At 35.4% G+C, this 26,362-nt stretch overlaps 1 protein-coding gene across 2 annotated transcripts in view; it reads right to left on the reverse strand.

The window, feature by feature from the left end:
* Positions 1-2,640: 2,640 nt before the first annotated feature.
* The window catches only part of LOC149793546 (uncharacterized), a 40,821-nt gene continuing 17,099 nt past the window's right edge, over positions 2,641-26,362 (reverse strand). Inside the window, exons 3-9 of one of the 2 annotated variants that reach the window (XM_089966415.1) lie at positions 18,836-19,153; positions 18,372-18,511; positions 17,521-17,695; positions 11,923-12,057; positions 11,021-11,068; positions 9,632-9,691; positions 2,641-2,950 (exon numbers count right to left, since the gene is read on the reverse strand). In XM_089966415.1, the coding sequence (XP_089822541.1) occupies positions 2,688-2,950; positions 9,632-9,691; positions 11,021-11,068; positions 11,923-12,057; positions 17,521-17,695; positions 18,372-18,511; positions 18,836-19,153 (1,139 nt within the window). In that variant the 3' untranslated portion in view covers positions 2,641-2,687. The remainder of the gene's footprint in view (positions 2,951-9,631; positions 9,692-11,020; positions 11,069-11,922; positions 12,058-17,520; positions 17,696-18,371; positions 18,512-18,835; positions 19,154-26,362) is intronic. The other variant, XM_089966416.1, reaches the window with a different exon arrangement.

Genomic DNA, 26,362 nt, shown 5'->3' on the forward strand with positions numbered 1-26,362 from the left:
GTTTAACTTGTTTAACTATATTTTTCTCTTTGCGTCTGTTTTATACATTCATGAGCCTACATGTGTGCTTTCAATTTCAATACAATGAAAAGTTAATCATCAATAGTTTTCTTTCAACATTTATGAGCTGGAACAGGTTTATGCAAGGTTACAATGTTACCGTTGTATATTTATCCATACAATATTCAGTCTACATTTTTGGCTAATCTATTTTCCTGTATGTGTTTAGGTTCTGAATTGACGTCGGGATTTCGAGATGTGTAGTCATTGGCTCAATGACATTCGTGCACAGGTTTAGCTTTCATATTATGTTTTATTTACTGTTCTCTGATGTTCTTATCTAACTGTGGAAAACCATGCCTATATAAATATACCGGACGTAAATAATTGTGCATAAAGGACCTTGTTCCTCTGATCACCATTTAAATATATTTTCCACATGGTTGTTGTGTTCGTAATGAGAAATCCTTGTCCATTATTGCAAACTGTTACTTTAGATACCAAACATTTAACAATGTGTGTACAACATCTCAATGGATGACATGTATGGTACTTGGACTTGAATTTGCCATATTTTCCGTCAAATTGCTAGTCATTGTGTTCTGTTTAATCCAGTGGATGGTATCTCTTTTTAAATCTGGAACTGTAAATATCCCTTACATTCATTGATACATGTTTAATGTGGCCGCTTACAATTTAATGCATTAACTGTAAAATATCAACACAACTGTGTTGTGAAATGTAAGGATTATTTGAGCACACATTAGTCATCTCACTCAAATGATATAAACATTCATATTCAAACACACAAAAACAAAAAAAAATAAACTTTCCAAAAAATGCAGAACAAGAACATGTAATGATTTCCACGACCATTTGGGAGGTGAGAATCACAGCAGGATCAATAACATACCATACAAGAATGTTTTCGATAGAAATATAAATTAGTCTAAATTAGTTAAAACCTTAATTCACGATACGCAAATGCATACATACACAAATGCATATATTAAACTTTGGAAGAATAGTTGTATTGCTGCTAACACAAATATTAAATGTTCTGAGATTAGTTGCGAATATTCTTCTGGGCATTTATAGTCTCTAACACTGGCCAATTTTTTCTGGTAATGCGTTAATCTGTACAGTTAGCATTGATTTCTGGGTTTGCCATTGTATTCATCTGACATTGCTGGCATCAAAACTTGTAAACCATCTAAGATCGCTGAAGTGAATCAGTGGTCAAAGCATTACACTGCTGATCAAAATGCTACTGGTTTGATTCCCACCATATAATTAACCCAAATAATCATTAATAGGCTCTGATTTTGTTTTTACCTGATATTTTAATAACACAAACGTACATTCCAGGTCTGATGGAAATCTGATCAGAAATATGATCTATATAATGTTTATAATCTCAGTGTGTGTGTGACGGGATGATTTGGAACTGTAACACAGCTTCTGCAGTGTGGCAGTTACAGTGTTGTCTAGAGCTGGGGCATCATGCACCGGATATGTAGCATCATGTCCCACCCAGTCACACCAAGCCGACCAGTCCTAACAATAACCTCATAGTGCTGCGCGCAAAGCACGGCAGCTAACAGTTCCATTTGTATCGGTATTTGGTATGACTTCGCCGTGGTTCGAACTCGCGAACTCCCACGTTCGAGGTGGACGCTTTCTCTTCCTAAGCCACCGGTGCGGTTTCCATTATCTCGGCTAATCAGATTCAAGATCACCTTAATAATATTTATAGCTGTCATTCTTTATAAAACTCACCAGATGTTTTGATGTAAATGTATACACCAAATGTAATAAAATCTGATCCGATACATGTCATCCAGAGTGTTCGCAAGATCCGACAACCATTTACAAAATCAACTCATTAATGTATATCAGGTATGTGCAACCTACTGCACGCGAGCCGTGACCTGGTTTTATCCACTTACTTGCATCAAAGCGTACGGCTTTAAAAATAGAATATCCCGTCCCTGCTTTGGAACAAAATTTGAGTTCCAGATACCTGATATATATGCTGCTCATAATGAAACTCTTCAAAACTCTTGATGATGTGAACTTAGATATCAAGGCTGGTCCAAATGGGATCCAAAAAGATGCCTATAGAGTGTACTTCAATATTCAATCAAGGACAGACGGGCGACATATTACGCCCTTTAGATGGTGATACAGGGTCTATCCATTTCCCACATGGCCATTAGCCAAATGTTCTAAAATTCAAACAGGTAATTTCCTTTACTGAGGTATATCATGAGTCTTGAACCTGTCTTGACTTTGCACCAGATATTGTCCACATTCATTCATAACTCTCTTTTACGCAGCTACATGATAGGTCTGCCGATAGTAATGTACTGTTAAGTCTTTTGTTTTTGCAGTTGTGTTCAGTCCTTTATTTTTTCAATTGTTTTGTTGTTTGTTTGTTTGGTGTTTTTTGGAGGATTGTCTTTTGTTGTTTTTTTTTTTTTTTTTGCTTTTGCAAGGAATGGTATTTTGCTTAATATTAAATACTTCAGTATGAATTGATGTCATATTACGTTTACTGATTTATCATGATTACTTGATATATATTTATTTTTCGTTCTTTTTTGTCCCATTAACGACAGGAATTGTGCTTAGAAAGATTTTATTATCTTTTGCAGAATATATATATTCACCAGAACTTACAATATTCAGCCAAAACGTATAGTCATCTTGTCCTTAATTAACATTCTACAGACTGGACACCTTCTTAAGGATATGCTGCAGTTTTCACACGTCACTGCATGTTTACAAGGAATAAGAACCATATTCATTTTCTTGACAAGGCAGATCTTACAAATGGCATCGTGACGCAGTTCTTGGAGCTCTCTCGTAGTTGCAGAATGGGTACTGGGTTGATGCTTATTGGTTGCTTCTGTCTCATATTCTTCGACATTAAAGGAAGTGAAGTCATCTGCAAGATTTTAAACGTTAGAGAAACTATAATAGATATCATATTTATATCAGTATCATATATTTTAAAAAAAAAAGAGTGGCCAAAATATTAATTGATAACGCTTTATTCGTGCAAGTATAAATTGAATTTTGTAGGTTATTAAATGCGTTTCGAAAAAATCATAAGAAATATCAATGAATTGGTAAGCAAGTGAATTGTTAATATTAAAGCCATGCATCACAATGAAGACAAATATGAATGTAGCATTTTAATGCAAACCCAATGTGTCTGCATTTACAACGGACAGAGAAAAATCAGCACTGTGCAAGCATCACGGTTCACGCAATTTCGACTCGATACTATGTTTGTTGATACAGGGGACGTTATGTCATGAGACACATTAATCAAACAGGAATAAACACATTGATCAAAAAGATATATTGAACCTCAGCAACATAACCTCTACCATCTTTGTAAATACGAAAAAAATATAGTAGTGCTGCGTGTAATAGTTATCAGTGGCCTAGCTAAAGAGATGAACATATGTGTTACGTATATTTAATTTGTACTATTTAATTGACCTTTGTCCATAACTGAGGGTTGCAGTTCGGCCTACCATAATTTGTCCTTTTTTGTGAACAACATATTTCAAAGCTAATTCTTGTCTTTTATTTTACAATATATTTTCTAATCCTTATTACATTTACAGATCGTGAATACAACGTCCACTTTTTTAGACATTAAGTATGTTGTATATGGAGGGTTTGTATGAACTTTAATCCAGATTCTGCTACTGGCTTACATCTTTTTATACAGTCTTTTCTCTTCAGAACATTTCATTTAAAATCTTAACGTCAGGTTTAGTGGAATCAATTTGAGTTGTTTCCCGGTTAATATTTGAGAAAATTTTTATTTTATTATTTAAATCGATCATAAAACGTAAAAAGTGCTCATTAATATTCCATACTAATTGACTTTATTGAGGTTGATATGTTTTTTTTAAAGATATTTTGGATTAAGTCATTGTGATATAAAGAGATTGTTCGCACATGGCCCCATGCCAAGGTATTGTTAGATCAGGCATTCAAGATAGGAACTAATTTGGACTACCATTTAATTAATTCAGAACTCTATACTTTTGAACATATGATAGAACTTTTAGGACTTTTTGGAATTTAATTCAAAATACATTAAGTTCCTTTATAATGTCCTCTTTGAATTCTAGGGAAATAAAGCATTTATTGAATTCTGCAATATTTGCTGATTTTCTGTAACTTAGTTTAAAATACATTTTTTAAATAGATACATGTCCTTACAAGAACAAACAAAACATTATCGTGGTTAACATTTTATGGACACCGTTCCAGCTTATTATTGAAGAATTCAACTATTGACACCATGAATATGTCAAATGGGTATAGCTTTCCTGATGCAGAATATATAAAGAAAGAAGCATGTTGTTTCAGCTATTCCGTTTTGTATATAAAGAACATCGTTATGACTGATTTTATCCCCGTGTAGGTGGAATGGAATTTCCTTTCGAAAAATCCTATCCTCCGCCGTCTTACCACTGTACGACCTTAACTATTGACAATACCTTGTTGCAAAGATTCAAATCCAACTTAACAATGCAAAAAACATCAGTCCGTTTATTCTGAGTATATACCCTCTTCCTGGTCAAAACACAATCTGACCAAGTCCACGTTTTTGGTACTGTTTCCTAACCTCCCGCAATATGGAAATTTGATCAGTGGCTGGCTGATTATTCTTAGAGATTTCAAATTTCATTTTGAATGTCTTGGAAATATACATACATCACAACTCTAGATTATATTCAACCTCATACAGTCAGTCAGCAGACTCGCCTATATGCGTGCCCACATACTAAACATGATTCTTTTTTGATCTGGAGATGATATTCTATAGTATTCGTTGGTTTCTTATTAACTTGCATCATATAATCTCAGCGTCGTATGCTATCTAGATGTGTCAGTCACCAACCTCCTACCTTTAATCACTTAGAGAAATTTCCGTGCAATAAACAGAACCCGACAAAGGCAAAAACTCCAAGGAAACCTAGCTTATGTGTAATGTCCAACAGCTGAAACTCATGACAAGCGATTGCGTTCAATAATCAACAAACATAATCAGAGTATAGCATACTGCATATTATATATTCGAAAGTGGTCTTACAGGTATGGCAGTGTTGCAAACGATTGTCGTAATATTAGAGGTTTTACTTTCCGGTGTTTCAACCATCAAATCAGTATAACGTTAATTTCCACTGAAGTCATTCATACTAAACTAGTGAGCGCCATCTATTTGACTAGTTATAAATGTTTGTTATACTTTAATTACAGCTAAAGTACATACCATGTGTGACGCAGGCGGTATTTTATTTCCCATTGTCGTACATTTGTACGCTTATGGAGCAAAAGCTTTAACTCCTAATAGGAGAAGACTTAGTCACATTGCACCTTAGAGACGTGATCAGATATTGTACTTAGTTTTCTTTTGGCCAATAAGCAGATTTCATCGTGTTTTGTAGCATGAATGGAGAATCCTCAGCTAATAAATGTTTTATTAAAACCAGAGTGCGACTTAAAGTAAACAAGTGTAATGTTGAATATATTCCAAGCTCCTCTGCGCCGGTGCTGTCACTCCTGGCACAACTTGCACTGCGCGTCCGTATCTCTTGTCGATATTGTACCATTCGTCAGGCAGATTAGTAAGGAGATGTTAGCCTTAGAGATATTTTCCAGAAGAGATGTTGGACTCCTTCATCTTTGGATATAACAACATTATAATTCCTCTTTTAGGGCGTGATATAGATATTTAATTCATTTTGAGAGGATCTGGGGAAAGCTCCCATGCAGACCTAACCACGTTTGTGTGTTAAGACTGCGGTGTTGTCAAATAAGATTTCACTTTCTTAAATATCATTACACTTGAAACAAGCATGGGCTTCTTCAATCCCCTACTAGTCAAGAAACAAGTATTATCATTTGAGTCAGCACGTTTATCCATTGTTTGGGGTTTTGGACTGATTATTGTGATGAAAGGAGTTAACAGTAATTTCAGAATTTAAATCTGCTTTATCCGATGGTGAGACGAGAGATATGTATCAGTACCTACCTGGCAGAGAGACGGTACCTTTGGATGTTTAATTTTACCAATCCCCACGATGTAACTTTGGGAAGTACGTTGCACTTTCTTTCTGACAGCATACAACGCATTTAAATTGCTTTGATCAGCTCGGTTTCAGATTTATGTGCGTGGCTACAGCGTCCGGTGTCTAAATACTTTGCTTTCATCCCAATTTAAATCGGTACTTATCAACTCAATCGTGCACAAACGTGTTGTGCTTACAGCAGAGACGTAAAAGTCAGAGGTTTAAATTGGAATCACAAAGAAGTCCATGTGATGTTTTGGCGTTGATGACATGGTTGTTAATAACTGGGAGGTCGGACATTTGTTCCATAGTTTGAGAGATTACCTTTTAATGCGTCGGTTCCCGAATTTGTCCACATATATGGTCTGAGCTCCGCTTTATGACTCGACAATTTAGTCTAATCCTTAAAGATGTACGAAATTAAGATTGGGTTAGGCTTTGTAAGATATCTCAACAATAAAGCTGTATATACAGTAGTTCTTCTCAGTAGAAGGTTTCATAACATATGCATTGGGCTCAGTATGGACAATCTCATCAACTAAGCCTATACAGAATTGTCAACGACGTTTCATTTCGAATTGTGATTATGCTCAAAACCTACTCTGAGTAAATGCTGTTTTAGTGCGTAGAGTTATGGCACGTCCAATGATGTATTTTTCAAGTACGCTTTTTAAGCCTCGTACTTAGATCTTGTATCACCGCCTGTCTCACTCACAAGTTGTCTGGGAAGAGCCGGCGATTCATTTTACAGTGACATTCCATAAACGTTCCCTCAAGAACAATTGGACAACTATTAAAGTATTTCCTTTTGTCATTCTGAGAGACCTTTGTAGAAATGTCTGGGTTGAATCATGAATTGCAAAGTCGCCCTTGCAGGTTGAAGTTGTTTTAACTCTGAAGCCGCTGTATACATCATTAAAACTGTGTTGAGACTTAAATATGTTGCTTTTAAATTTTGTTACAATGTACGTTTATTATTTAGCCTAGTCCTGGGGTTTCATAGTTTTTCTCTGTTATGATCCTGCTGAGACTCAGTTAGCTATAAAGGTCCTCAAGCGGTGGGACTTGTCTCATTGATACGTTCCCAGCTGCATATAGGTTCATACTGGATGATGCCTCTCTTCTTTTAGAGGGTGCCAAGACTTCAGTTTATAAACTGGAGGCTGTAAATAAACTGCAGCTGCCTACTGAAAACTTCATGTACGTTTGTTATTCTGCATGACACTTATATTCACCAGAAGCCGTACAGGTTATGAATGACGAAGGATATCTTCGTTTCTTCGGTATACATGCTCTATGGGAGGCACCACACTATTTCTCTGTTATATGTCAACCGTCCCTCACGCTGTCGCTCCCCATCCAAACTTCGCAAATATAGTAGTCTTCACTTATGTTAGCCTAAGGATGGCGAACATGCTTATTTGATGTTGACTGGCAATATGTTTCTCGAAGTTACAGCTATCTCCAGAGTATCTATTTCATAAAAATATGCTATCGGTCTTAACTCGAAAACTTCCGTTAATGAATATGTCATTTGTTGTTGTATAATTTAATACAATGTCTTACATATTATCTGACTGTATAAACAAAACCTTATATACGTGCTTTATGTATGACGGTACTCTAATACTCAGAATCAGACAGGTTGGTCTATTTAACCACTCCTGTTTCTGAATCCAGTTTCTTTGATTTAAGACATAAGTATAAATTTTCATTTATCATTCATTCCATGTTTTTGCGGTTTGATCCTCATATTGGATGGGCCTTAAACTGCATTATCCTTTCTGACTTTGGGTACATGTATCACCACTTAGTCTTATTAATACGGCAGAAAATCCACAATTAATAAAATGTTATTGAAAGTGTTTAGTGGTGAATTGAGAGCTATACCATGTGTTCCAAACGTTGATAGTGAATATGATTGGGTCCTGCTAAAATGATATGGGTCGATCAAGATAGCCTTATAATTCTCTAGGCGTTGGAAGGTTTATTATGATTCCCAGCATTATAGGTTTGTTCTGTAGAAAACAGTTCTTATTTGGGTTTTGACACGAAAGGTTCTAAGCAATGCGTTATTGTAATGCGTCTCTTTGTCTGTCTGTATGTGAAATAAACTGACAACGAACACTGCTAAGCTGGTTTCTGACTAGCCTGAGCGCTGTCAACTCTAAATTAGTCTTGTTCAAAGGCAAATACCAAACACCGACAATACAAACAGGAAACGTACCTAATGATCTACTAAAATATACAAAGACAGGAAAAAGTTAATCGGATAACATTTATCCTGACCTACTATCCAGACTATCCCAAAATTAGGTAAAATCTTCCTGAAACACTGGCCGATCTTGGAAACGTGTGATACGCTAAAGTTAATCCTCCAGGCTAAACCAAGACTACCCTAATACATTAACCAAGACCACCCTTGTCATTCAGTAAATCTGGCACATTTTCTAACATAGCGACTAACGAAAAACTAAACATACATGGTCCAAACAGAATTTGCGAAACAGAGAACGTTATTTATATTTTCACATGTAAGATCTGTAGCCCTCAGTATGTCGGAGGAACTGAAAAGTTACACAAATAGGATCACTCTTTACAGATCTGATTGGATGACAAAGAAGCTGAACCACGTTCAGTTGCAGAACACTTCTCTTCCTAAGGCTACACATTTAGTGGCTTTTGCATCAAAGCGGAGACAGAACTTGCGATGGAAAATTTATGAAGTAATATTCCTTTGATACTAAAGAAAGATTTAAACAGTTGACACTCTTTGAATTTACTAGTAACACTCATATAATTGTTGACCTACATATTACAGGCACTTATCATTTTCCTCTTATAAAATAATAATTCGTGAAAATACCTAATCACATTATTAGAAACACAGTTAATCCAGTGTGCCAATTCTTTATAACAGTATGCATCTAATATTTGGATCCATAATGATATAAATAATTTACTGCATTAACATCGTTTCATATCTTACTGGGGAAAATCATAACTTGCAAAAAGGCTTCTACCTCTGATAAAATGATACATAGCATCAATACATGGGTGTAGTGTCACTGCAGTAATTTGAATATTTGAATATAAAACACAGCAATTGAACCTGGCCTGTTGCGCTAGTACATGTGAGTCAAGGGTAGTCATAATAGCTGATTTGGTATTTGGCTTTTAGCCTAGTGCTAGCAATGAACATTTTAACTTATATATTTAATCAAAGTATTAGGGAGTAAGCGTGCTTCTGCCAATGTGCATGGAAGTGAATGTCACTATTAAATTTTACAGGGATTTGTTTTGCTTTATTTTGCAAATCCACAAATTATGACCTTGCAATCAGACCACAAAACATAATATACACAAATACAGAGACTCACAGTATGTACCATATGTCAAACGATATCAAATGCATGTTTTCATACAGCAATGATCGTTAACGGGTTATACCAAAACTGCACTGGTAATGGAATAGATAACCACACATGGCATAAAATCTGTCCAAAAAGAAATTCAAAATTATTTACCAGATACTTTGATAGGTAAAGACATTGTTGCACCTTTCAGTTCTAACATCGGAGATTCTTCTGGAAAACATATAATACAATCTCACTTATAGACATATATACCTAATTATTAAACATACAATACCCCAATATTATAAGGGAGACGTTGCCTGATTCACAATTTTGTTCTAGTAGCTGGACACAGGTAAGGAGCAGGACCTGGATATGCATTTTAATCGGAGAAGACATAGTATAAACTGGCTTGGATGCACCAAAAAAAGCAAAAAATGTGCAATTTAAACAAGACCCAAGTTTTTAAATGTCAAACAAAATCCTACATTTATACCCAAATTTAATCATAGCGTTTCTTTAACAAATTGATTTTATAAATTGATTTTAAACATTATTGAAGATAAATTCTGTCTTTTAAGGAATAAAGAAACAATACTCTTAATATTGACATCGAAGTGACTTTCACTGTTATAATGATATTGGTCATTTACACTTGAATATGACATAACTGTACGATCTGAAAACGTACAAATAATAAACTTCTAAGTACTTTTCATACCGAGAACATCCTATTATTACAATGAGAATGAAATGTAATGGCTAAGCTTTCAACGATGACATATATATCATGCATTAGCCGGTGATTGTGTCCTCAATGGGGAAGCTATCTTACATTTTAAATTACAAGTGCATTCTATTTAGCACCTGATTAATCTCTACAAAGGGTTCTTGAATAAATGTGTACCTTTTATGGGAAATAAAGGTTACATCCATCCAAGTTTATGCATATGAAGAATGTATGAGCTTTCCAACAATATGGCTATATTTACGTCATCTATGAAACGGTATACAGACACTTTATTAATGTTTTTCTATTGCACGGGCTATATTTGTTTGGACAGGTGATATTTACCCAATGTATGACGTTGCTATGTTACGTGTACTCAAACAATCAACCTACCGTTTATAGAGGAAACCGTCAGAACATAATCTATTAATGACTCTGAAACAAAACGATACCGCCAGTTTATAGTGAAAACATATTTCTATCAATTGGGCATATCCAATCTTCTTAGTTTTCTTTGACCAAATTCAACATGAATAATTCTCCTTTCGAGCACTCTTGAATGCGTTTCACACCCCGTGTGTGAACATGGAAAAATGCACCCGGAACTCTGATATGGCATATATACATCCCCACGGTAGAGGGGTACCCCCAAACTCTCTGTCTCTCTGTCTCTCTCTCTCTCTCTCTCTCTCTCTCTCTCTCTCTGTCTCTCTCTCTCTCTCAATACGTTAACTGGAGAAACTGAATTATATCATATTCTTGAACACTGAGTTAACTATACTATACAAAACTCATTATATTCTATCAATAACTTTAATGTTTAATCTTACCCGTATGTATAGCTTCCTTATCTTTACGAATATCTTGTCTTTCTTCAACTGAAGTAATATATATATATATATATATATATATATATATATATATATATATATATATATATATATATATATATATATAAGGATTATGATAGTGTAAGACAAATCTAATTGTCATCTGTATAGTATATAGATATATAGAGAGACTGATAGATAGCTAGATTAATACGGACGTTTTATATGATTATACAGGAGAGATATAGAATATGAAAACATCATTGAGATTTAAGGAATAGTTTCACTTGCTGGAGTTATACATGCGTTTCTTGTAGAAATATTGATTTAATATCTACTATATTCTAATATGTGCGCAATTGTTCATACGCTGAATACGCCATCGAGGACTAATAAGTTGTAAATGTAATGTCTGTACTATTTGGTTGGAAAATGTAGATATAAGTTCTGCATTTTTTCCGAATGTTTTTATCAAATTATGCATCAAATAATAATTGTTAACGGTTACGAGTAATGTACAATAAGACACTGTTTAAATATTTGTTTGGGGTTTTTTGATGAAAAGAACAAAGCTGATTAAAACCCAGGACATTAGATGTTGGGTATACTTTGTCAGTCAGAGTGGACTATATATTTTCAAATTAATAACATTCTGATGGCCTGCAAGTTCTGTTTTAAGTATGTTTGTGTAATCTAATTGGAGTATTTAAGTCATAAAGCGATATATTAACTAGAAAAGGACAATATATTTATGTCATTTGTTTACCACAGCAAACTCAATAGAATTCACAAACTGAATAGAAATTATTGAAATTTTGATAGTTTATGGCTGTCAGCTTGAAGAACACCTTTTATAATTGACAGCCACATAGTACATTTACAGCATTCCATCGTGTTCTTACCTAATAACCTTAGTTTTCTGAAGACTAAGACAGAAAACGCTGTTGCCACGGAACTCATTATTACACCGATCACCAAAAGAATAAAACTGGTAGGGTCGAACCGTTTGCTCCAATCTGAATCACAGCTGTGGGGGTCTAAAGAAAATAAATGTTAGACCTATGAGCATCAATATCAAGTTTCGTGTAAGTACGAACAAAGCTGGGTTAGAACCATTCCTTTTGCAGTCTTAAAATTTCGAACATTATGGTGAAAGTGATGAAACAAATTAGGACCAATAGCAAAAAAAATCATTATGACTAACTCTAAGGACGCACGCCTTATTGAGATGTTCCTAGGCCATAAATTACCAGCTGACTTTTATTGGACTCTTGAGTTCAGAAACGCAAGGACATATTTGACAGATTGAAAGGTTCATAAATGTACCAAAGACAATTTGGATAACACCGCTGTTTATTTACGTTGATTTTGTGTTCTTTCTGTTCTGTATCTTCCGTATCTTAAACATTCCATGTCATCGTGTTGTTCTACGTTTGATATCTTTTATCGGACTTGATTCATTATATCCATGTGTGAAACTAAATGATTAAACGACAAACAAACAAATAGAAAGGATAAATGAAGATTCAAACAAATAACCGTTTGCAATCAAAACAGTTGAATTGCAAAATTTATTGGAACAATCTAAAATAAAGAAAGCACCAGAAGGTGAACCAGAAAGTAAAACATTTATCAGATCAAGCTGTAATCTTGTAGAATACAATGAAGATATAAATTGATAACATATATGGTAAAGGTACCATTTGCTGAGATGTTTCAGAGACAAAAATGAAACTAAACGTTTAACAACTATTGGAATGATTACAGCCAGTCTTTCTCTATGATACATTCGGTCAACGTTTCAGAAGGAGGTGTCACAAGACAAACTTGTGCTGGTGAAGGTGCGTGTGGAGGCACAATTGGAGGAACACAATTATTTAATAATACTTAGAAAAGTCTGATACTGTTTGCTTAAGCTGGCCAAGTATGAAACAGTAACATTATCAACGATACTTGACAGTGTAACAGAAGCTACTAGATAGAGAATTTTGCTCGTGACGTAACATGCAATTTCACTTATTCTATAATCATTTTACAGGTTGTGTGGCTATTTTAATCAGAGGTTTAAAAATGGAAAATATAAGTGATAGTCGTTAACAACCAATTTTAAAAATAGTAAATTAAAACAACATCTCTAACTATTAGTAAAAATATAGGGCGGCCTTATTTATTTCGTGTTCACTCTCCTTTAAATCATGTATTTTTGCAGGTACAATAATTGCATCATGTTGGTTTATCTTATCATAGTGGCTCTTTACCACGGTTTCCACTTTAATTTTTAGTTCTTGGTTTAACAACATTTTATATATTGTTTCAGGTGTTCTTATTTATTGCTAAAACCTTGCTGTTTTCATCGTGTCACAACCTTGTTCTCCTGCAATTATGTTTGTTTGTTGAACCCTAAACAGTTTAAACAGGCTAAAAAAATATTTCAAGGTTTCATTTGTAATTTTAGTACTTAGCAAGATAATAATGTACGATCCTATGATAAGCTTTAATTCTGAGGCACTTTCATATGTTAATCCTTTGACATATCTCAGAATAAATTAATCCAGACTGGTGCTACAATTAATTATTATATATAGCATCCTAACATCATACTTACATGATGCCAAATCCGTATATTTTGCGACCATTTCTATTGCTCAAGTTATATTATGCCAATTGAGGTAAATGTTTATAGTTCAATGATTACTGTTTTTCTCTAAACCGTTTCTCATTATCAAATCTCAGTGTATGACTATGTTGAATATTGTAACTGTTACAAATTAACTCGTTCTAGATATATTGCTGAATTGAAAGCTTTACCAACAATTAGGCAACGTTACATTTCTCTTACTGACTCCAGTACACATATTATCTGTTAAATGCCAGTAGGACATAAGATAACATGCTGCTGTCGTCAAGACTGCCCAATAAAGACGATGTAGCCAAATTATAATCGTATATGTGATCACTAAATCGTCGCAATCGAATAGTAATGTGCACTTATCCAAAAATGTGTTGTGGTTTCAAAGTCAATAATTTATCTCGATGTAGAATTTTTGTGCGTCTGTAAATGTTTGTGCTAAATGTCATTGGTAAATGTAGTGGTACATTGAAGTATTATATGCTCATTTGTTTCTCCGCTAACTTTACATTAACAGAATAGTTCAGTATTTTATGATAAAGCACACTTTCATATTGCATTGACGTGCATAAAGAAACTATTTTTTTTGTAGACAAACGATGGACGCAGACACCACCACTTTTGATTTTTAAACAAATTATGTGCACTCGCGTAGTGAGAGCTTTACGTTTTGTTTGATCAAAATTGTTTCCGAATGAAGTAAAGCTAATCTTTCGTGGACTGCCACATATCAGCTGTTTTGGCACATTCCGCGTTACCTTGTTTGGTACAATTTTTCGGATTTAGGCTAGCTATTCAATAGACGCCAGAAAGGGTCCTTACAAATGACATACAAGTGACAAGGCATGCACTGTCTTCTTTAGCTGGAAATAAGAATGGCAAACAAATATGCTTACAGTTTTACATCCTGAACTTCCTCAAAATGTACTTTCTTAGTTCTGCAAATCCGAATTACATAAGCCATGTCATAGGTTCTTAATCTTGATTACACATTTCGAAATTGTACTGTAATTTCGAATATAAGTGCAATTACATCCTCCTTATTGCACTCAATATGAAATAAGTAGTAAATTCCAGAGCGTTTCTTTGATAATTGCAATTGAAAGACTTCATATGTTCCCACATTATGAATTCAAACGTTCGTGGACAGAAAAAGAAACAAATCTGCAGATGTCAACACGCTTATCCCTCGCTTCTTCAATCCGATGTATTTCATTTGGAACTGTAACGTATAAATGAAGGCCATAATCACGAAATTTCGTAGAATCGACAAAAATACCAATATCTATTCATTCCACATCAAATGGAAAACTTGTTGCAATGTGCATTCGTTCACAATATGACTCAAATTTTACTTTTAAGTAGACTTAAACGCCATCTTCTTTCGACACTGATGTCTAGCGCGCGACTAAGTTCAAATATATATGGACGGAGTTATGTGCGCATTAATAATGTTGTTGTTATGCGATTATGAATCTACGCTTGTGTATTCAGTTTGTAATACGGCATAAATTCATTTACTTTATTTCCTGTAATGTATTTTGTTTAAATAATTAAGCCTTAGGTGGAATAATAAAATGTGCATATAATAAAAAAGGTTACTGCATTTGAATGGGAAAATATGAACTGGTTGTATTGGATGGATATACTGCATTCTCTGCAGTATTACAGCCGAAAAACTCGTTCATATTTCCCAATACAAATGCAGTGACCTATAATTACAAGATAATAATACTGTACAGTACGTGTTATTTGTTTTGATCTGATTAATCTTACCTAATGGCTATAACTTACTGTGTGATTGTTCATTTCAGTCGAAATAATGTAATATTGTTTATAAGTACCCCTACCAGCAAACGTGCCGCACAAAAATCAGTTATTCAATTGCATGTGTCTTTAATGTTAAAATTATTATCTAATTTGTTGTCTTAAAGTATGTTTATTTGCCTTTTTTAGTAAACTAGTATCGTGGTCACAAACAATAAGTTATGCAAGACTCGTGTACAAAATGGTTTGGTAGTCAATCCGAGGGGTAAATTGATTCGAATCTGTGCTGCTTAAATTCTTTGTAAAATGTTTCAACCCTGAAACATAATGTTTTTGTTTCTTTTCCTCGTGGGACTACTGGTCGACTTAAAACTATGGCTTAGAAACTTGGTAATATTTTTGTTTTAGTGAAAGTAATAATGACTTTACATCCCAATTCTACATACTGTTTTCGCATACGCTAGGTCCATACGTTTATTTTTCTGGATTCTTTTCCTTGAAAGGCACTATTCACTGGTGACAATGTTTGATAGATTTTCAGTTTTGATCAATCAACGAAAACCTACATAGTTAAAATGTTTTATTCATTAATTTTTTTAGAACGATGCTCATTGTATTTTCATGTCAGTTTTTTTATTGCAGGCTCTTGCCTTCCTAGTTTAACTGCGCACAAAACGTCACACAAAACTTCATTTGACTACGATAAGACTTGAGTCATTGGAATACAAGCTGTTGTTTCATATACGTAGGTTATAATCGAATAATCCTCAACAAGATGGAGAAGAATCCATCATATGTTTTTTTTTTTATGAATCTGATGGTGGATGTAGGGGAACCTGGTAATAGTAAAATTTCACTAGTTAGTCATTCAATTATATATGTGTATCCCTTGTTAACTTATCTGCTACCATCCGGCGTATATCTAGTTTCGTTTTTGTCTGGAGCTTGAGACTTCCCTTGCAAGTTACATTAGAACATTGCTAAATCTTTCTGGATTCGTAAATTAACAAGGTCGGTGAAAAGAACTACATTCGATTGCTATATTGTTACCCAGCGTATATATAAACACATTCCGAAATCTGGCTCAGTAGACATCTTAATTTTAAAAAATTGTTATATCACGCAGGAGTTTAGATCAACTAACTTTAATTAGATACATAGGTATGCATGGGTCTTTATGTTATGTTGACATCGAGAATAATATATATATATATATATATATATATATATATATATATATATATATATATATATATATATATATATATATATATATATATATATATATATATATATATATTTCCCTTTAATGTAAGCATGATTAGATAATAAATACAACCCAAGAGGATATGATTTGTGGCAGGGACTAAGTTGGAGCTCCTGTCAAAAGTATTAGACCAGGAGAGTCTGACTTTTATCCTGATTACAAACATGCTTACGGTTTCTGTTTTTACTGAAAATAATATTAGTTTTAGCATAAAGTATGCCTTGTACTTACTTGATATGCACCTCGTATGGTACATATCTCACCAGAGAATGTAGGGAATAAACATTTGCGGTAAATGATGTAATCGATGTTATTCCGTCCATCTTGTCAGTAGCGAATCGAAGTGAGCGATAACTAAGTCTGCGCAATCTATTTTCCTCTCTCCACTAAACAAATTAGAGGGAAGCTAGTCTCCTAGAGGAAGTTTTCTTTACAGATAGATGGCTCAAATTATACCCTTGAAAAGTTTACAGGAGCCAGGGGAATATGTGCGCTTCGACCATGGGCCACCACTAGGGATTCCGACCAAAAGTCTTTAACCTAATTGCTTACCAACAGCAAACATACCAGCCACTGCTAATCATATTTTGCAGTCCACACAATTTAAAGGTCATCAGTAAAAATGTATGTCGTTAAAAAAATTCTCATATTACTTTATTTATCGTTAAAGTAAGATAATTCTTCGGTTTTTGGCTATAGGTGAAATTCGAGATAAATATGTATTGTGGGTGATATCAACAGAATAATGGATAGATCGATATATATATATGTATCTATCTATGTATATATGTTTTTCTATATGCTGAAATTCTACAAGTTTCTAATTGTATTAAATACCTTGCAGCCACATATTGTTGCCGGGTTCAGATTCCCCTTCGATAGCGCTGGGAGACAAGGATGCACAAAATTGATTCGAAGAATCACCAACACAATTCATGGCTTTTCCTTGCAGACAGCAAAGTATTTCCGTACCGTAGAACGATGAATTCATCTCTATATAATTTCCTTCTCCCTGTCATTAATACAAAATTCATGCTCATTTCAGAGACTTTATATACATATTAGACACATTTAATATTACAAGTTTACGTAAGATACAAGTATGTTGTATGAAGTTCGTATCTTTATGTTTTTGATCTTTCCTACGACAACCAGTGATGTCTTAGAAATGAAATATTTCCCGAGGACGAAAAACAGTTATCGGTGGTATTTTTTCTTTTGCTTTTAATTGCCCAGTGCACATATAAAAAACATATGCAAGCAGGTCAGTCTTTAGCTTTGAATAAGCAAAGATTCAATTCTCTCTCTCTCTCTCTCTACATATATATATATATATATATATATATATATATATATATATATATATATATATATATATATATATATATATATATATATATATATATATGTGTGTGTGTGTTTGTGCTTGTGTATGCGTGCGTGTGTGTGTGTGTTTAATCTGTGCTTATTTAAAGCTATATATATATATATATATATATATATATATATATATATATATATATATATATATATATATATATATATATATATATATATATATATATATATATATATACAAGTGTGTGTGTGCGTGTATGTATGTGTGTAAACAGGCTAGTCTTTAGCTTTGAATAAGCAAAGAGTCAATTCTTTATATTTCATTTTTTATTTGATACAATTTTAATTACCAGAAAGTCGAATGTTTTGCCTCTTTTCCATACTACTGACATATGTGGTCCGCCACAATCAGATGATGGGAAGTCGCACATGAGTTTCGAGGTATTTCCCAAAACGCTGATCTTGACCATGCACAGGGCTGTCGGGGGTTCTGTACCAATTCGACATTAATATTAGAGTCTTAGAAAAATAATACTAAATATGAAAAATTGATCCAAACGTTTCACAATTGTATTACCTTGATAAAACATTGCACGAGAACTATATCTTTTGACCAGTTTGACCTTTTATAAAAACATTTATAAATACTTTTACGACACAATAGAATACGCTCTAAATAACTGCTTTTCGAGGGTTGGGCAACTTGGGTTAACCACAAATATTATTCGAAAATCAAACTAAACTGACGAAACGAATATTGACCCCCAAACCACCTTGAAACGAAAGCAACAAACAGAACCAACACATTTCTTACCTGATACTTGCAGAGAAATACTTTGCATGCTCTCGCTTGTGGACCAGGAAAGTACAGGAAGCAAAGTAAATGTTCCTTCGTCATCTAGGGATATATTTTTCAGGCGAATCCCAAACCTCCCGACTCTTTCTATTCTATCCTTATATTGAGGTTCTGCTTTAATGTCATCTTTACCTGACACGTGACAAATTAAGATGTCATTGAAATACCACTCCAGCGTTCTTATCTCTTTTCCCTTTACATCAAATTCCCAGTTCAGGTCCAAAGTATGTCCTTTGCATGTGTGCATTGTCCTTCGGGTTGAAATCCATCGTAGCTCTAAGAGGAAAATAAACTACATATTTATCGAAATAATAGTCTCCGTCACTGCTAACTATCTAAATAGTACTGATGAACAAATTTGTATCGGTTACTCTTTACAATTATAGAGGACAGCACCAAAGTAAGAAACAATTCTTAGTTGTTCCATCAGGATATGTTAATATGAGTCTCAAGCTGGATAGTAGTACGTACTTCTAAACTTACCCTCGCCAGATATGCATATGTATAATGCAGACTCTTTGCAAAACATTTGTGATAGTGCATATACTAATGTTGTATGCAGTGTTGATTTCACTTTAAACAAACATGAATTACGTAACATTTATTATTTAGCAATATTGGCTTTGGATAAGACGCCGTATTTTCGAAACAAGCTGAGCATTAAATCCAATTCAAAACGCTTTCACTTTCAGCAGAATGACAGAGAACAAATATGAGTTTTGAATAGCCTGATAATGATCATTATATTTGTATAATCAGCACGACATGATAAGTAGAGCATCAAGTAAAACACACTCTAAATACTTTAGCTTGAGAGCGTTTTGTAATATAGGCGATTATGTTCTTTTAATTCTTCAGTTATATTTTACTTCAATTTGAGTTAGGTATATATCATATTATCAAACACGTATAAGCAGAAAACATACTCGTGATTCCAGATTTATGAGTGTCGGTAAAAAAACGTAATCGCCCATCAACATGCTAATTAATACCAAACCAAAACATCGCAGATGTTATGTGCATGGTCTTAACCATAATGGCTTCTACTATTTCTTGTAAGCTGAAGGTGAAATCTCATAATTCAACTAGTAAAGTGGTATCAAGTTACTGTGTTGTCTTTTTTGCACCATATGTGGCCTTTCCACCAGTACTCGCCTCTAGCCCCATAGCAATTTTGCCCATAAGTAAGCGCTACCTGTTGATCACTTTTGATTTTGTCGTCGAGGGTGCACGCACCCCACGCCCACACTCGTGATGTGAATGAGCCATTCATGGAGAGTAGAGTCTCATAAGGATGAAAGTGCCCCTAATGGTTTCCAAGAAAGGGCAAAACATCAGCCTGCCTTAAAAAAGGCATTACATGAAAACAAAATGCAAAAACAACATTAATGAAATGATAACCATAATTAAAACAACTGCCGTTTCCAATCTTGATAAAATACCAAAATTCTAACAAGCCGTCGACCGAATTTTTCAATTAGAATGACGCATTAGCCTTCCCTTTGTATAAACATTAGTAATGTGCAACAGATAAAACAGCTCGCAGGGCAGCAGGAAACATACATACCATGTCGAATGAGAAAACCAGACAAATCGAGACCCGTACTTTTACTGAATCAACCACGACCTGTTGTCACTGCTACTTAAACAATAACAACATCAGCAACAATTAAAATTAAAAAATAAGACAATTTGCACGTAAGCATAATATCCAAATACCCACATGCGCAAGAAAAGCTGATTTACTTACGGTATTAGACGGGTATGAATAAAATCGTCCTTTTCACCTCGCATCTGCTATCGCTACGTAAGCGGCGGAGTAAGTTTATGCAAAATATACAGCAATCGCAAAGACCAGAATTCAAATTTTAAAAAATTAGTGGCGAATTGGAAAATCACCTGGCATTTATCCCACTCATTTACGCATTAGGCAAACACCCTGGACAACCATTAACAGATACGATTCCTTTTATTCTAGCGGTGTTACAAAACTTTGGTCACGCAAGAGTCAAAACAAATATTATCCTTGTTGAGCATCTGGTTTTGCCACTTATTTGTGACAAGGATGGATTTAGAACTACTTATCCTTGGATTCACAGTGGTGGTTGTGTAATCCTGAACCACAAAGACAGTATCGCCATCAGTGATGAAATTGGAGGAGACATTATAAAGATTCTCGAAACGTTCGAGAAATCTGCCAATGCGTGATCTGGATTGACTCTCCAAATATATTTGCAAGTCGAGGTCTATATAGGGCAATTTTTTCGTGGTTATATCCGGTCGGTGACAATCAAGACTTGCCTCAAAAATATCAGCTACACTTTGGTAAACACGACTTTGGTGATATCGATTTTCCAGCGCAGGTTACTAAAGCCACACGGAAGAAATTCGAAGCACTTAACCCATGTGTCGTTGTGTTTAGTTATGGCAAAGGCTTTTATCAGATGGCACTATTTCCCCATATACAAAATGGGAGACCTCGAGTTGATTTGTTGTTGCTGAGTGAAATGAAAAATCCGAGTCTTCATCAGAATCGGGATCGATATCACAATACGTATGGATAACAAATCTTTCTCGGGTAATTAACCAACACAGTATGCACGTGGGAAACCAATATTATTGCAGACGTTTAAGCATGTATTTGATACCGATGAATGTCACAGGTCATAATTTTTGCTGAGGTGGGATTAATCAAATACCAAATCGTACAATTATGCCAGAGACTGGTAAAACACTGTCAAATGTAGTACAGTGCAACGAATGATAAAGTTCCGTACATACTCGGATTTTGAATGCCTGAATGGTTCGGTAGAAATAGCTGCCTTTACAAATGTTAATTAGCCCAGCTCTGTTAACTAAAACAAATGCGCATGAAACTGAATTGTGCAAATCGCTTAACAAATCCCGTGCAGGTTGTTTTATGTAGCAGTTCGATGTGATGCAAATACAGAGCCGCCAATCCTTAATGATGTTTATTGTGCCAATGCACTAAACACAGTTGAAGTAATTGTCATATTGGTCGAAGTTACACCAAAATGGATCCGGCAGCAGATCTATTCATCATCAGACCTAATTATGATGGATGATAACATTCGTGAGTTTTCGCCAGCCACACACTGCTGGATTTGAGAAAAGGTTTTCATTTAAAACGAACTAAGTCCTCCACCAAGAACGAGCAACGACCTTCCACTAATAGAGTTTAAGTCCCGGTTCCAAAGTTCGTGGTCAGTGTCAAATTAGAGGTACGTATAAAGGCGCTGCACACAACGCATGTACTTTGAGAATTTACCTCAGTCAAACCAGAATCCCTATGTTGGTTCATAGCTTGCGTGGGTATGAAGGCCATTTCATAATGCAAGCATTGGCAACGGCATCAAAATCGCCGATAATCGTGATAACACCAATAAGAAAAATTCCACGACGTTCTGGCTGGGTCATTTGCACTTCATGAATTCTTTATAGTTTATGAATTCGTCCCTGGACAAGATAGCACTCTAATGACGGAGCATATCCAAATCACTCGTCGAATTGTCCAACCAATGCAGACCTACTGACGAAGAAAGATGTATATTCATGGAGGTACATTAACGACTGGATCAAATTTGCAGAAACTGAGTTGCCCTAGATCAATGCGTTTAATTCATCGTCGTCACCTGAATGTATTTCAGAAAATGACATGGAAAAAATGTATGGTTTGCATTCGAGTGCAAAAACCTTTGAGAATATCGCGATCGGTATGTACGCACCGATGTGTTATTGCTTACTGAATATTTGAGGAATTTCGTGATACTATCATGCAAGTGTAGAAGCCTGATTACTTCTCATCACCGGATTCGTGTTGGATGTATCGTTGTCCAAAATCAAAATGATCAGTGTCTCTTTATCGAGCAATCACTTCGTGGCAGAATATCCATGTCGAATCACAGATACGCTTATGCCACAACCCAAACGATGATGAAAAGGACCACTCTGACCCCAACAGTTACATCATGTATCTATATATAAATAACATTTACCACTGTACCATTATGCAACCACTTCCGTTTGGTGGATTTCGGTGGATCGATCCTGTACACCGTGATCTACACAAACACGTGTAAGAACATAAAAACAGTAATTATGGATACTTGTTTGAGGTTGATCTGGTATATCCTCAGCATTTACACGAGGCACGCAATGATTATATGCTGGCCCCTAAAGCGCTGTCGGTGCCCGATACATGGTTGTCCACGTTTCAGTGCTCGATTGTCGATGAGTTCGGCCGCAAATACACTGAATGCACCAAACTTACAGCAAGTCTTAGGACAAAACTCAAATAGGTGTTGCACGTGCGAATTATGTAGTTATACTTGCGACTGGGTAGGTGTTTAGTAACCCATATTTATCGAGGTTAGGATTTCGTCAGCAATCTTGGATGGCAAAGCACATGTAGACAGATACAGACCTAAGCAAAAGGCCACCAATGACTTTGAAAGGGATTGTATCATACTAATGAAGACTAATACATTTGGAACAGACAATCTTCAAAGGCTAATCGCGGACCAGGCCTAAAATTCGAGAAAAATATTTGATGGTGAGTTTATTGCCGTTCAATTTTAAAAAATAACTAATGCTGACAAAACCAATCCATGTTGGTTCGATGTTGTTGGATTTGTTGCAACTGTTCGTTTACGAGTTTTGCTATGACACGATTCAACTATTTTATCATGATTGGGTTAATTAGCATTTCAGTTGCCTAATATCCAATCATAACAGTTGTATGGTCTGGCCGAGAATAACTCATTTGTATTTTCAGTAAACACTGGCTGAGACTGGCATTCTATTGAATTCCCTCCGGCGCGTACAACATATAATCGATCAATGAAGAAATTCGATAAAGAATCAATTTGGTAATCAGCTAAGACTCCTAAATTTATATACGCGCCAATTAGCCCAGAGTCAGTTCTGTCATCGCTATTAAATCTCAGACGTATGTAATTGGCATTGCAAAGTCATCAATAAGATCAATTAAAGGCTGCCCTGGAAACTTTCCATATAATAAACGATTTATACGTGTTGGATATCATGTCGCGACTAACATCTTGAGAATTACTTCAACGACCCAGCTTAATTTAACCTGTGACGCCATCAGTGGCAGTTGCGAAAGCAGGTCTGAAACGACAGGCGTAGTTGTTCAGTGCTTTATATTTGGGTTTTCGGCATCCTTGGAATGAAGTGATTTGATACCGATTACGCCCGCAGTACCTGTGTATCTTCCATGACATAATAATCGACTGACACATATTTGTTTTTCCTTTCTAGGTCAAGGCGTGGAAATTGTTTAACTGGGCTGAGAATATTGATGTTAAAACTGTACATTAGAGATCGACTTGACATTTAATAATAATGACAACAATAAGTGGCGTGAGAGGATATATGAATCCAGTTCTGTTAGTTAAAGCGAGAAATCCTGTGTAAATGGGATATTACAGAACTGACCTCGATGACACTGTTAGTTGACAAGTTACAACTTTATCAAAGCGTGATGCCCTCATTTATAAACAAGTGGCAATGCGAGTTCTAGATAGCAAAAAAAGTGATATTGTGGATCGACCAAAATAACTGAGCTTCCATGCAGCTTCTTCGCTTCGAGATTGAATAGGGCGATTAGCAACATAAGCACCAAAAACGGTTCCAGTTATATAATCATCGACAGAATCAATGCCGCCTGCAGCTGGTAAAGATATTAATGAGGCAGGTCAACGACGATTGTCAGATTCAACGATTGCAAATCTGGCAAATGGGACTGGATTTAAACTTCGGTTGTAAAGCCTGGACAAATTGATGTGGTCAGTCGAGAACAACTTCAACGTTGTCATTTATCGCATATAACACGGACGCAAACCCATCAACTAGTATTGCGTGACCATTTACTTGACAAAAAAGTACACATCATGTTCTATCTGCACCAAAATATGTTTTTATGGAGATTCAGAATGTATATCGAGATAATAGCCAAGCCCTAGCAAAATGATAATTGACACCATTGGAGCGACTGAAGTTTCTCTGCGGTTAAACGGCCATCAGGAACCATCTGAAGAAATTCGGCGTGACTATGAAGAAGCCTCTCCTCAAACTGCAAGTGCATATCACAATATGTGGTCTTACATCGACCATCGTCAAAAATTTGACACTTGTCTGCAAATTTCCCAAGAACAAGGTACCCGACTTATTAATTTTCACTTGAACACTTAGAGTTGTTCGGTCATTACTTCGTTGGAATGGTGCTAATTAGAGATGTTATGCTGCGATACATTCTGACCAGACACTGTTGTTTGAGGATGCTTGTGGCCGAATGGGTGTGATCGATGTACTTGTGGAGAATTAATAATTTAACGTGTTACATATTTACATAATATTGGCTATCTCAAAGTGATGGCCGGCCGGCCGTACTAAAAATCAATTTTTGAAAATAAATAACGCAATCAAAGCAAGAGTGGTGTCATACTGAAATGTTTTCCATCTAAATAACTGGAAATGTTCCCGTGTAGTTGACCCAAACAAAGCTCGCTGGGCTTAATGCGACCGAACACAAAACACCTCAGTGATTTTAAAAGTATCCAAGTCAGAGGTGGCACAAATGGAAAAGACTGGTGAACTATTCTTTTCAGCAGTTCGGGACTTTTTGGCTGCAGCGGATCCAGCGGTTGTGAAATCTGCAACTTTAGGGGCTGTCGGAACTGTATCAGGAATGATATTAACAAAAAAAAAACAGGTGATCGATCCCTTGTCACCAGCTGTCGTATGAAAAAGAAAAAGCCTTCAATTACCAGGCAGTAGTCGTCGAATACCCTCGGGTAGATGTCCTCGACTCTCTGGTCTCAGTTGATCCGTCGTTGATCCGTCCATTGACTAAACTTAATCTGGTCCCCATGGCATAAGCATTTATACATGTTCGTCGCGTTTTATGCTAAATGTACTTGTATCGATGGTGCCACTGACACGTGAATCTGGCTTAGTCAATCTGAATTCATCAACAGGACCTGGCGCTCACTGGGTCGCATATATGGTGATACCTTAACATAATTGTTATTCTGACTCGTATGGACTTCCACCGCCATTTGAAGTTGATATATATTTACCCAAGTACAGGAAACTTTTTATTCAACTATGCGAGTACAAGCACCGTTGGATAGACCCAAATGTGGTCATCTTGCTATTGAAGGTTTTTACGTACTGGAGCGTTTACCAACCACCGCAAGCACTTATTGATTTCACATTAATGTGCGTTTGATATTATACAGCAATGTCTATTAACATTTACGGACGTGACTCAGATCGACGACACAGTGATGATATCGATGTTGGCTGATTTGTCAAAAAAAGTGCCAAAGGTGGACTAGTTTGAGGTTAATAGTAGTGTTGGTATTGGTGTTGATCCAGGTGAGCTTATGAGTTTTCAAGATCAAACTGACAAACTGAAAACGTGTAATGTAGACATTTAAG

This window comes from Sinohyriopsis cumingii, chromosome 8 (assembly GCF_028554795.1).
Source record: "Sinohyriopsis cumingii isolate HCF-2022 chromosome 8, ASM2855479v2, whole genome shotgun sequence".
NCBI lineage: Eukaryota > Metazoa > Mollusca > Bivalvia > Unionida > Unionidae > Sinohyriopsis > Sinohyriopsis cumingii.